At 38.3% G+C, this 13,451-nt stretch overlaps 1 protein-coding gene across 4 annotated transcripts in view; it reads right to left on the reverse strand.

The window, feature by feature from the left end:
- Wdr93 (WD repeat domain 93) overlaps window positions 1-13,451 on the reverse strand; it is a 48,844-nt gene that overhangs the window by 22,301 nt on the left and 13,092 nt on the right. For all 4 annotated transcript variants that reach the window (XM_047541284.1, XM_047541283.1, XM_047541285.1 and 1 more), the window contains exons 6-8: window positions 11,397-11,512; window positions 10,397-10,435; window positions 2,839-2,923 (exon numbers count right to left, since the gene is read on the reverse strand). In XM_047541284.1, coding sequence (XP_047397240.1) covers window positions 2,839-2,923; window positions 10,397-10,435; window positions 11,397-11,512 — 240 coding nt within the window. The remainder of the gene's footprint in view (window positions 1-2,838; window positions 2,924-10,396; window positions 10,436-11,396; window positions 11,513-13,451) is intronic.

The raw sequence follows: 13,451 nt of genomic DNA on the forward strand, positions 1-13,451 counted from the left end.
CCAGGAAGAGTGGCAAGCACACTCCTGACTTTTATGTAGCCACTTTATTACACTTATTTGTTAACTATCTAAAGATGCATCCTGGGCTGGGGAGATAGCTCAGTCGGTAGAGTGCTTGCCTTGCAAGCACAAGGCCCTGGGTTTGATCCCCAGCACCCAAAAAAATAAATAAATAAAAAATAAAGATGCATCCTAAATGCTATAGCTTTGTTTTGCCTGATTTTGAACTGCACATAAGGGGAACCATATCATATTAACGCTGTCTGCCCTTTTTTGCTCTCTATTGTTTGTGAGATGTATTCACCTGTGTGTGTGACTGCATTTGGTTTGCTGTCTAGTATTATGTTGAATGAACATATACAATTTTTCTGATAGACAGTTGGTTGTTTCTTACTTGGGACTGAGAAAGGAATTTAGAGTTACAGAGGGAAAACTGAGTCTCAAAAGTGAAAGCCCATAAACCATTAGTTTGTACAACAAACTCTGAGCAACCCAGCCCGTGTCCTTGCCACCACCTTGCCTGAAATACACCTCGATGTAATGTAACAAAATTGCAAGATAATTTTAAGGCATCTGGAGGGGCCACTCCTTTAGGGAGAATGTGCATTTGAGATCCTGATGACTAAAAAATGATCCTAGCTTTCAATATAATAGTAAAACACACACCTCTGGGTAGAGATTTAAGATGCTAATGAGACACACAGCATATGAAGAAGCATGATTAAAATACGTGAGGGCAATGTACAAGTACAAGGAAAACTGGCAAGGAGTTGTGAGACCCTGTCCCCACTCCACCTCCAATTTGCTACTGTCCCTTGACAGAGTAAGGCAAAGTGACTCATTCTCTGAGATCTGCCCACACTCCCGCTTTCTTCAGTGTGTATTTTTTGTTTTCCAATAAAGCTCTTCCTTTCTTGCTCTACAGTCTGACTCATCCTTAAATTCTTTTCTGTGATGGAGTCAAGAACTTGGAAGACTTCTGCCTCTGGAGAGACAAATTTTTGTCCCCATATGGACAACTAGAACAGGTGGCTGTGACGGTGTTTATTGAAATGACCATCCTTTCTTCACATCTCAGTAGTGCTTCTACCAACTCTCAAGTGTTCATTTATGCATGGGTCCATTTATTTTTGTTCTGGCCTGACAAAATGCAATTTTGTTGCATTTCATCAAGATGCACTTCGGGCAGGGTGGTAGGTACAAGGACACAGGTTGGATTGCTTGTTGTGCATAACAGTGGCTTATGGCATTTCTCTTTTGAGACTCAGTCTTCACTCTGAATCCCTAAATTCCTTTTATGTTATGTTTATCCTCCCTGTTTCATTTAACTGTTTTTATGTCTACTATTTCTTTTTCTTTTCCACTTTTTTTCCTGTGTGTGGGATTAAACCCAGGGCTTCACACATGTAGGCAAATGGTCTACCACTAAGCTACATCCCCAGTCTTTATGTCTACTAGATTTACTTATCATTAGTTCTACAGTTTATCTATATTTTTATTATTCACTCATCATTTTTTTTCTTTTTGGTACAGGGATTGAACTCAGGAGCACTCAACCACTGAGCCACATCCTCATCCTTTTTTGTATTTTTATTTAGGGACAGGATCCCACTGAGTTGCTTAACTCCTCACTGTTGCTGAGGCTGGATTTGAACTCAAGATCCTCCTGCTTCAACCTCCCAAGCCACTGGGATTACAGGCATGCACCACCAAGCCCAGCTCACTCATCTTTTCTTAACAACTGTGGCTTCATTATAAATCTTGATAGAGCAAGTCCTATCACCATGGTCTTTTACAAAAGTGAATTGGCTATTCTTGACCCTGCATTTCTTTCTTTGTTTCTTACTGCTTGCACAATGTTCCTTTCTATGAGTGTACCAGATTTTATCTAACCAATCTGCTGCCTCTAAATAATGCTGCAGTAAATTTGGGTGTGGAGAGGTACCAGGGATGGAACCCAGGATTTCATGCATGCTATGCAAGTGCTCTATCCCTGAGCTATACCCCAGCTCCCAGTGATCATGCTTGTTGATATACATTTGAGATTCTGAGAAGATATGCTGTATATTTTCTGCCTAAGATGCTTATCCGCTCTGCTCCTCTTGACCAATTCCCACTTCATCCTCAAAATCTTGCCCAAATGCGACTTCCTCAGATAAAGCCTTTGTTTACTCCCTAGGCAGAGTTAGTCACTCCTTCCTTCCTGTGTTTTCATGGGTGTAGATGTTCCTGACTGCTGTGCTTATCACATCCTACTGTGGTGGCTTCCTTCCATTCTCCCTTGGTAGACCATCAGCCTCTAGAGTACAGGAGATGTGTCTTCCTCATGTTCATGCTTGGTGAGTTATGGGCACTCGTAAATACTGATAAATGAATTAACACAGGGTCGCAGGAATAATGAACTCCAACCTGCAATTAAATAAATTAATACAGGCATGTAGGAACTAACATATTCCACCTAGAAATCAGAAATGATATCTCTCTTTATTGACCTTCCAATTCTGTTAACTGTATCCTTGTAACATATATACACAGATTGATAGTTTGTTCATTTGTTTTAGGCCCCAAAGCATAAATCCATAAGAGGTTTTTGTTTTGTTTTTGCAGTGCTGGGAATTGAACCCAGGGCCTTGTGCTTGCAAGGAAAGCACTTTACCAACTGAGCTATATCCCTAGCCCTCATAAGAGTTTTAAAAATGTTCTCTTTAGAAGTATAATTTAATTAGACATTGCTGCTAATAAAGAGAAAAAATAGGAGATGTAGAGAAAGGCAAAGGAGCAGGGAAATGGAGAAATCAACAGCAAAAGGAAAGAAAGTATTAACTGAGTTATAATTACCTGTTATAGGTTTAGGTGGTTTGATCTTCATTATGGGACTTGGAACACTCAACTTAATGTCACCTCTAAAACAAATGTTCATATCCTAAAACAAGGAAAAAGAACAGTCAATAAGCCAACAGAGGAGACAATATGAAATCATTACAAACTCTCATTCTTAAGAAGGCAGCAAAAAAAGCAAAAAGAAAGAACAGATGGAACAAATAGAAAGTAAATGTCGAGGTGGTAGATTTAAACTCCAATGTATCAATAATTATATTAAATGCACGCGGTCTAAACACCCCTAATGAAAAGGCAGAGATTATCATATTGTATAAAAAGACACAAGTGAACTCTCTGCTGTCAAAACGAGATTCAGTTTAAATGTAAAGAAGTAAATGTGACTGGGTGCTGTAGTGCATGCCTGTAAGTCCAGCAGTTGGGGAGGCTGAGACTGGAGGATCTCGAGTCCAAAACCAGCCTCAGCAACTTTGTGAGACCCTAAGCAACTTAGCAAGACCCTGTCTCAAAATAAAATATAAAAAGGACTGGGGGCAATTATCAAGAAAACAAGTAACAATAAATGTTGGCGAGGATGTGGGCAAAAAGGTACACTCATACATTGCTGACCGGACTGCAAATTGGTGCAACCACTCTGGAAAGCAGTATGGAGATTCCTCAGAAAACTAGGAATGGAACCATTTGACCCAGTTATCCCACTCCTTGGTTTATACCCAAAGAACTTATAATCAGTTTACTATAGTGACATGGCCACAATGTTTATAGCAGCTCAATTCACAATAGCTAAGCTATGGAATCAACTTAGGTGCCCTTCAACAGATGAATGGATAAGAAAATGTGGTATTATATATACACAATGGAATATTACTGAGTCATAAAGAAGAATGAAATTATGACATTTGTTGGTAAATAGATAGAACTGGAGATCTTTGTGCTAAGTGAAATAAGACAATCCCAAAACCAAAGACCAAATCATTCTCCCTAATATGCAGATGCTAATGGGGGAGGGGGTGAGGAGAACAGACGTTCATTGGATTGGACAAAGGGGAATGATGGGAAGAGAGCAGGGATGGGAATAGAAAAGACAGTAGAATGAATCAGACATACCTTTCCTATGTTCATATATGAACATATGACTGGCATAACACCATATCATGTACAATCACAAGAATGGGAAGCTTTATCTATTTATGTAAAATATGTCAAAATACATTCTACTGTCATGTATAACTAAAAAGAATATATAAAAAATTTTTTTAAAAAGGACTGGGGATGTGGCTCAGTGGTTAAGCACCTCTGGATTCATTCCCTGGTACTAAAATGAAGAAGAAGGAGAAGGAGGAGGAGCGGGGGGAGAGGAGGAAAAGGAGGAGGATGAGGAGGAGGAGGAGGAGGAGGGAGAAGGAGAAGGAGAGGGAGAGGAAGTTTTAAAAATATTTTTAAAAGATATATCTTACTAAAACTAATCAAAATAAGACTGGAGTCTCTATTAGTATCTGACTTAGAAGATTTTATTCAGAACAAAGAATATTACCAGGAATCAAAGGGTCAGTAAGTAATGATAAAATAGTTCATTCACTGGAAAATATAACATTTCAAATTATTATGCATCTAATAACAGAGCTTCAAAATAGATGAAATAAAAAATTTCATAAGAGTGAAAGAAGAAATAAACTATAATCTTAGAGATTTCCCCTTTAATAACTGAGAGAATAATAAGAAAGTCAGTAAGAATATAACAAAGACATAGAAAACTTGAATAACTTGACCAATAACCACAGAATACACATTCTTTTCAAGTGCACTTACCAAGATAAACCACATACTGGACATAAAACAAGTCTCATTAAACTTAAAAGAATTTGAATTATATGAAGTATGTTCTCTTATTACAGTAGAATAAATTAGAGACCAATAAAAGAAAGATATCTATAATATCTCTAATAAACGCACACTAAATAATCCATTGGTAAAGGCAAAAAAAAGGAAATTAGGTAGTATTTTGAATTGAATGAAAATTAAAACACATCAATATTTAAAGGATGCAGCTAAAGTAGTACAGTCATTTCATGGTATCCACAAAGAATTGGCTCTAGGTCCTTTCTTTTTTTGCAGTGGTGGGGCGGTACCGGGGATTGTACTCAGGGGCACACAACCCCTGAGCCACATCCCCAGTCCTATTTAATATTTTATTTAGAGACAGGGTCTCAATGAGTTGCTTAGCGATCCTCCTGCGTCAGCCTCCTGAGCCTCTGGGATTAGAGGTGTGCGCTGCCACTGCGCCTGGCTAGAAGCCAAACTTACACACACACACACACACACACACACACACACACATACACACACACACAAACCTAAAGTAAACAGAATTAAGAAAATAATAAAAAATAAAATAAGATTGGAAACCAAAAAGTTTGCTCTTTGAAAAGATTAATATAATTGTCAAACCTCTTGCCAAACCGATTAAGAAAAAAAGATAAGACATCCATTCCCAGTATTTGGAATGAGGGAACTAATATCACAATAGATTTTAGAAACAGTGAAAGAGTAATAAAGAAATCTTATAGCGGGCTGGGGAGGTAGCTCAGTTGGTAGGGTGCTTGCCTTGTAAGCACAAGGCCCTGGGTTCAATCCCCAGTACCACCAAAAAAAAAAAAAAAAAAAAGTTATGAACTACGTTATGCCAAAATATCTGACAACCTATATTAAAAATGAACAAATTCCTTGAAATACACAAAATATAAAAGCTACAAAAAGCTTAAATTATCTCAGTAGAGATTACTTAAAAGCTTCCCATGGCTTAGACACATAATAAATTTCCTGTGTTCTTTTTCCTGTTATAGGAACAAATGAAATAGATAACCTGAAGAGCCCTTATCTTTTAAATAAATTGAATGTGTAGTTCCACAAAGAAGACTCCAGGACCAGACAGCTTCATTAGTAAATGCTATCAAACATTTTGGGAGGAAATGATATCAATTCTACCCCAATTCTTCCAGAAAATAGAAGAGGCAGAGCACTCCCCAACTTATTACAAAAGACCAGTATTCCCCTGATAACCACAGTCAAAGATGTTACAAGAAAACAAAATCATATAATGTCTCTCAAGAAGACAGGTGCAAGATTTATCAAATGCTAGCAAATTAAAATCAGCAAACCATTAGAACTTACAATAAAGTTCAGTAAAGAGACCCATAGTGCCAGGACTAGGGTTAGTGTGGGTGCTGCGGAAGTGAGCACAAAAGCAACAAAATTTAAAAGTTGGAAAGGAGATGGCTAAACAATTCAGCAGACCCAAAAAGCCAGCCTGGTGCAGTAGTACATGCATGCAGCTAAAGCTACTTGGGAGGCTGAGACAGGAGGAACCTTGAGCCCATGAGTTCAAGACCAGCCTGGGTAACAAAATGAGATCCCACCTCAAAAAAACAGCCAATTCAGTCTAGTAACCAACTGATTTATACTGAAAAATCCCTAAGATGCAAAAAAATGGCAACTCCTGTTATTTCTGGAAGTTACTGTGTTGGTGGGACTAGCAACAGGAGGATTAGTTGAAAAATCTTTTTGCAAAGCCAAAGAGTATCTTTTTTTAATTTTAAAAAATGTGTTCTTTTTAGATATACATGACATTAGAGCGTATTTTGACATGTTGTACATGCAAGGAGTATACTTCCCATTATTGTGGTTGTATGTGATGTGGAGTTAGACTGGCCATGTATTCATATATGAACATGGGAAAGTTATGTCCAATTCATTCTGTATTTCCTAGTGTCATCTTCCTCCCTTCCCTTCATTCCCCTTTGCCTTCTCCAGTGAATTCTGTTCTTCCTTCTCCCCACTTATTGTGTGTTAGCATCCACATATCAGAGAGAACATTTGACCTTTGGTTTTGGGGGATTAGCTTATTTTACTTAGCATGATAAACTCCAGTTCCATCCCTTTACTGGCAAATGCTATAATTTCACTCTTCTTTATGGCTGAGTAATATCCCATTGTGTATATATACCACATTTCAAAGAATCTAACTCCAAACAGTCAATAGAATAGTTAACCTACCAAATGTTCAGATCATCCCCAACCCAAGACATTTTTCTCAGGTGGTTCTAGACTACCTCTACTCAGGCAGGAGATTGGAAGATCTATCTATAGGAAAACTTGATCATCCAAACAGAAAATACTACAAGAGACAGACCTGAGTATTTCTTAAAAAAACAGCCCTATGGTGCATCCACAGTCAATAAGTTCACCATGCTCACAGAACTTGCTGTCAATTTCTTAGAGCCCCACCCCCCAAAACAAATAGAAAACCACATGGCACCAGACAAGAGAAGAGAGCATCTCATCTTAAAGATAGACACCAAATCAGAGAGAAAAATGCAACTTGGAATCAGAAAGCATACGTGGAGAAAAAACATCAAAAAAATCATTCTGTCTTCAGAGAAGCTATATTGCACTTGTGAAATGAAAACAGTGTGCAAAAATAGATGAATAAATGGGAAGGAAACAGAGAACAAAAAAAGGGCTCTTGTAAGTTAAAATATGATCACAAAAATGAAAAACTTAGTATAAGGGTTGGGAGACAGGTTGATGAACTCTTCCCAAAGGCAAAACAACAAATGTATGTAAAATAGAGCACAAAATATACCATAAGTTCACCCAGCCAGGAGGAAGCTCAAAGAACAGAACCCTGTGGGCTGGGGATATAGCTCAGTTGGTAGAGTATTTGCCTTGTAAGCACAAGGCCCTGGGTTCAATCTCCAGTACCGCAAAAAAAAAAAAAAAAGAAAAAGAAAAAGAAAGAACAGAACCCTGGAAGTTTTGCTCCAAAATATATAAGGTCCTGGTAGAAACACACAAATATTTTAGTGGAACAGGTGCAAAGTGCAGAAATGTATACAAGAATGATGAACAGACATTTCGACACAACAGGGAATAGATAGATTGCTCAAAAATATCTGTGTAGCCATTGACTATATTAAAAATATGTTTATAAAAGTCGTCCCCTTCCTCCAATCACAGAAGAAACTCCCAGAGCTGGACATGGTGGCACACACCTGTAATCCCAGTGGCTTGAGAGACTGAGAGGAGAGGATCACAAGTTCAAAGCCAGTCTCAGCAACTTAGCAAGGCCCTAAGCAACTTAGTGAGACCCTATCTCTAAATAAAATATTTTAAAAAAGGGCTGGGGATGTGGCCCAGGTTCAATCCCTGATACCAAAAAACAAACAAACACACAAGCAAACAAAAACAAAACAAAACTACCATATGAAGCATTAAATGTCAAAACAAAACTCTGAAAGTATTAGAGTCCCAAGAGGACTTATTTCTAACTTCAAGACAGGAAAGGTTCCTTAAGGGCAAAAGCCATGAAGAATAACTTTAATGTTTTGACTATGTCAAAATTTAAAACTTCCTTATAAAAAAAGAGCATACAAATAAAGTAAAAAGGGAAGTAACAGATTAGGAAAAATGGAATTGAGTAAAGGATACAAACAAGCAATTCACAAAAGAGAAAACCTCAATGTCCAATAAAAATATAAAGAGATTAATGAAAACTAAAATGAGAGGCCATTTCATCTCATTAGTTTACAATAAAATAGATTAATTGATGATATCAAGTTCATTGAAGCTGTGTAGAAATATTTATTAAAAGTAAATTGTCAGGCCATTTTTGTAAGATAATTTCCCAGTAGCTACCCTAAAACTAAAAATACACATACCCCTCAGGGTTCTCACTCAGGTATATAAAGAAGAAGAGGGGCTGGGGTTGTGGCTCAGTGGTACAACACTTGTCTGGCATGTGTGAGGCCCTGGGTTCAACACTCAGCACCATATATAAATAAATAAAATAAAAGATCCATTGACAGCTAAAAAATACATATACTAAAAAAAAGGAAGAATATATGAAGATTTTCATGGCATTGTGTAAGAGCCTTAAACTGGGATAACCTCAATATCATCAATGGACTAGTAGCCATATAAGCTATTGTACATTTATAATAGGGTTTATTTGACATAGAAAACTACACTAACGAATAAACAAGAAATACAAGTTTGTAAGAAAAATATATATATAGTACAATGGGCACTTAACATAGAAAGAATTTGCATAAGACATAACTATACCTTTTCAAAATAAACAAATATAAAAATATAAATACTGACTGAAGATCTAGAAAATGCACACCAAGCTGTAACAGGGGTCCACTTCACACTTTGAACATAACCCTCACTGCTCTGACACTGTGGTTTATTTTAAAATGAATATTTTTCCCTTTCTCTTCTCCCCTTCCCACTTCCTAACCTTGGGAGAAGCAAGAGTAACTTTCTTCCCATCCTAGGCTGTTATCTGTCCTTCCATTCATAGACCACAGGAAAGAAGAGCCCAGACTGAGAAGTTGGAATCTGCAGATCTAAGAAAGGCTACATGTGAATGATGACTATTGACAGGGCATAGCTGCAGTGTGGCGTTGGAATCTTTAAAAGCCCTCTGTAACCCCCTAAGACTTAGAATCATAGCTTCTGCGACAGGAGTCCTCTATGTTTCTCCTTTGCGAGCAAAGCAATAAAAATTGTTTTTCCTTTTCCTCAAGACCTTGTTCTCATTATGGGATTGGCAGTGGGGACAAGGACCAAGCTTTCAGTAACAAATCTAATATGGCAATTACCTCTGGAGAGGGTCATTTATATAAATTACTTGACTTTTCCAAGAGTGATGTAGTCATATCTTATTCGTATATTTGTTTGAAATATAATGTAATTTTAAAAGGGAAACAAAAAGGGACCCTAGATAGAGGCCTCCATTTCAGGAGTTCTCCACTCTACTGAGATCCCAAGTTCTCAAGGGCTAAACCTCAGGAAGATGGTGTGGTCTATCAGAGGGAGAGCCAGAATGCTCCAGGGAAGCTGCTCCATCCTCCAAGGTATTCCAAAACAAAGGTGAACCCCCAAGTTATTTGTCATGGTGGATTAGGCTGTTGTTTTAGGAGGGGGGCAAATTCAGGTTTTATAGGCCCTCTTTAAGAAAAAGAACTCAAAATTATGAATACAAAATGCTCATGGCTACTCATACCACCCAATATGGGGGACTGTGGTAGAGGAAAGTTCAAGTGAAAAGATAATAGTGGTCTTAAGTGATTGTCGTTAAAATATGTTATTTTTGCCAATTTCACGAAAGTATAAGACCATGTGACTACATTGCTAGGGCCCCTTCCAGGGCCTTGAAAGGAGCCAGTGTGAGGGGCCCTGAAATTTAAACTCCCTTAACTTAAGGACAGGAGGCTGGGAACTGGGGAGATAGCTCAATTGGTAGAGTGCTTGCCTTGCAAGCATGAGGCCCTGGGTTCGATCCCCAGCACCTCCAAAGGAAAAAAAAAAAAAAAAAAAAGAGAGGAGGCCATCTTCAACGGATATGAAACACAAGATGAAATCACAAGGAATCTGAAAATAGTGTCCTGGTGGGACATTTTACCAGTAATTTGATTTTTAAGGTACTTTTCAAGTAAAAATAACAATCTTTATAACTTAAATCTCTCTGGAGATTTTCTTTAAAGTTTCTTACCATTTCTAAGTTATCTGTGGTAGTGGGATCAACAGTGTTCTGAGGAGAAAATGAGAAATTAATTCACAATACATTTGATATATTTCCCCCATCCCCTGTAACCTCCTGAGATGTTCTTTTTCCCCATCCCACTTCATTTCCTTTGGTGAGAAGTGAATTCATGCCATAGACATGGAGGACCAATGTATGGGTGGTCTTCTGACCTGCAGGATTTTAATACCTGATCCTCCTTCTTCAGGATATTAGAATGTAGTTGGGGAACAGACATGGTGGCATGTGCTTGGAGTCCCAGAGACTTGACAGACCAAGGTAGAAGGATTGAAAGTTTGAGGTCAGTCTCAGGAACTTAGTGAGACTCAAAATAAAATTTTAGAAAGGGCTAGAAATCTAACTTAGTGGTAGAGGACTTGCCTAGCATGCCTAACCAAGGCTCTGGGTTCAATCCCCAGTACTGGGGGGAAAAAAGGTGCAAATTATATAAATAGGCAAATTAAGTCTTAGTCTTTACTGAGAAACTTTATCTTAAAGATTCAATACAATCATATATTTAAACTGAAATGGTAGGGTTCCTACCTTCTGAGAATAATATGGAGGAGAACATACATATTTCCATATATTGAGAATACCCTTAATACATAGTCTGAGAAATTTAGTGGAATTTCAAGGCATTAAAGGATTACTTCAGTCCAGGAAGGAAAAAATTACTAGTGGGGTAGAAATCAGAGCAAAAGATTTTCCTTCCAGAGAAATATCTGGGTGGAGTCTCAGTGCAGAAACAAGTCCCAGTCAAGAGATACTGAGCTTCCCACTACTGAAGCCATCTTTACTTTTAAATAATTTATTTCATCCAAAGCAAATCAATTTTGGAGACATGGACATTCTTCCAGGTGTTTTATAGCCACCAGTGGGAGGTCTTGTTCATCTTGAAATTCTAAGGAGGCTTAGGCTAGATGTGGGCCCAGGGAGAGACATATTGGTGGAAAACAAAGATGTTCCCTACCGGTTGCAGCTGTCTGGCTTTCTTCTTTGCATTTAAAGTGACTTGGGGGTGCTCCACTTCCTTGAGCCAAGACTCCTTGGGCAATTTATACACATCCAGCCAAACATCTCCAGCTCCTGCATTGGGAAACCAAACAGCCATTGAGCAACTGCAAGTAGGCCAAGAGTTTTGTCTGAGGAATGGCCTATCTTCTCAGAACTGCTGGCACCTCTGCGGTAGGTGCCTATGAAATAGCAACTTTGATAGATTGAAGGCAATGTAGTTTTGCAATGATTATTCCACGTCCTCGCTTGCCAAGTAACTTTCCCATAGAGAGCTGAACATTCAAGTCACTGCCATCTAAGGGAAACAGGCTTCTCATATTTACAGCACTGATGCAAGATAGTTTTTTACCAAATTGTGGGTTCCACCAGTTTATGTACTTTCTATATCACCAAAGAAAGTTCTACCGACCTTTTGCCCTATATAGTTAAAGCCATCTGGGGAAGAAGTGGTATGTATGGAAGCACTGGAGAGGGCGTGGGCAAAGGAAGTGTTAGAATTGGGAAAGATACCCCCCAAAATTATTCTAATATTCGAGGAGATGACAACATATGGGACTACTATGGTGTCCTAGATATAAGTTCAGCTTCTGTACAGAATACCCAACAAGCTGGGAAGGGCTGCTCTCGCAGACTATAGATCCTGCCTAAATGTTTCCTTAAAAAAGTAATTATCAGTGGGCACAGAGGTGCATGCCTGTAATCCCACCTACTCAGGAGGCTGAGGCAGGAACATCACAAGGTCAAGCCTGGGTGACGTAGTGAGATCTGTCTCAAAATAAAAATAAATAAATAAATAAATAAAAAGGGCCAGGGATATAGCTCCATGGGAGCGCACCCTTGGGTTAAAAAAATAATTATCAGGCAAGAATGGAGGAAGGAGGAACTTTATAGAGGGAAAAGAGGGGTGGGAGGGGTGGGGGAAGGAAAAATAACAGAATGAATCAAACATCATTACCCTATGTAAATATATGGTTACACAAATGGTATGCCTCTACTTCATGTACAACCAGAGAAACAAGTTGTATCTCATTTGTTTACAATTAAAAAATTTAAAAAAATAATTATCTGGAAACTTTCATTTCAGACCCCAGAACTGAGAGAATAAATGTCTACTGTTTTAAGTCACCACCAGAATGAATACAGATACACAAAAATTTCTTTTGATACAAAAGTATTATAAAATGTATCTTCCCCAGGCATCTAACATTTGAGGGCCCTTGGGAAACAGTATAGTGTTCCATATACTATATGTGTAAATAACTAAAATTTGAAAATCAAGATAACAAACATTTACATAAAATATGTTCTGTTAACACAGTACTAATGGCACCAGGCAAGATCAGATGAACAGTGCTAAGACTGATGGGTGAAAGGAGAAACAGGATATTTGAATCACCTTGAATCTTCCCCAAAATGTTAATTATTATAATGGGTTTAATATATGTCCAAAAATTCTTCGATTCTCCTGCCTCCAGGAGATGCCTAAATCATCATCTCCTGAGTGTCTGGACTTTGTGACTTGCTCCTTACAGAGTAAAGACAGGGAAAACAAAGCTGGGCATGGTGCATACCTACAGTCCCAGCTACTTGAGGAGCCATGGCAGGAGGATCACTTGAGCCCAGGAATGTGGGGCCCCCATCTCAAGAAACAAAGAATGAATGAAAAAGAAGGAAGAAAGGAAGGAAGGATGGAAGTAAGAAGGAAAGGAAAAGAAAGAGATAAGGAAGGAAGGGAGAAAGAAGGAAGTAAAGAAAGAATAAAGGAAAAAGTAATAAGTACTACAACAGAAAACCTGGCAGACACGACACCATTTTAATTAAGTGATTGAGGTGAATATGGGCCAAGTGAGTCACGCTGCAGTCACATGCCCCTAGATATGATGCAATGACAATGCTTCACCTCTGCACCATCTTCCCCAAATCCTGTCAAATCATGAGAAAGATATTGGACAACCTGAAATTGAGGGACAGTCCACAAAATATCTGACTGATACCTTTCCCAAGTATCGAG

The sequence above is a fragment of the Sciurus carolinensis genome, chromosome 2 (assembly GCF_902686445.1).
Source record: "Sciurus carolinensis chromosome 2, mSciCar1.2, whole genome shotgun sequence".
NCBI classification, from domain to species: Eukaryota; Metazoa; Chordata; class Mammalia; order Rodentia; family Sciuridae; genus Sciurus; species Sciurus carolinensis.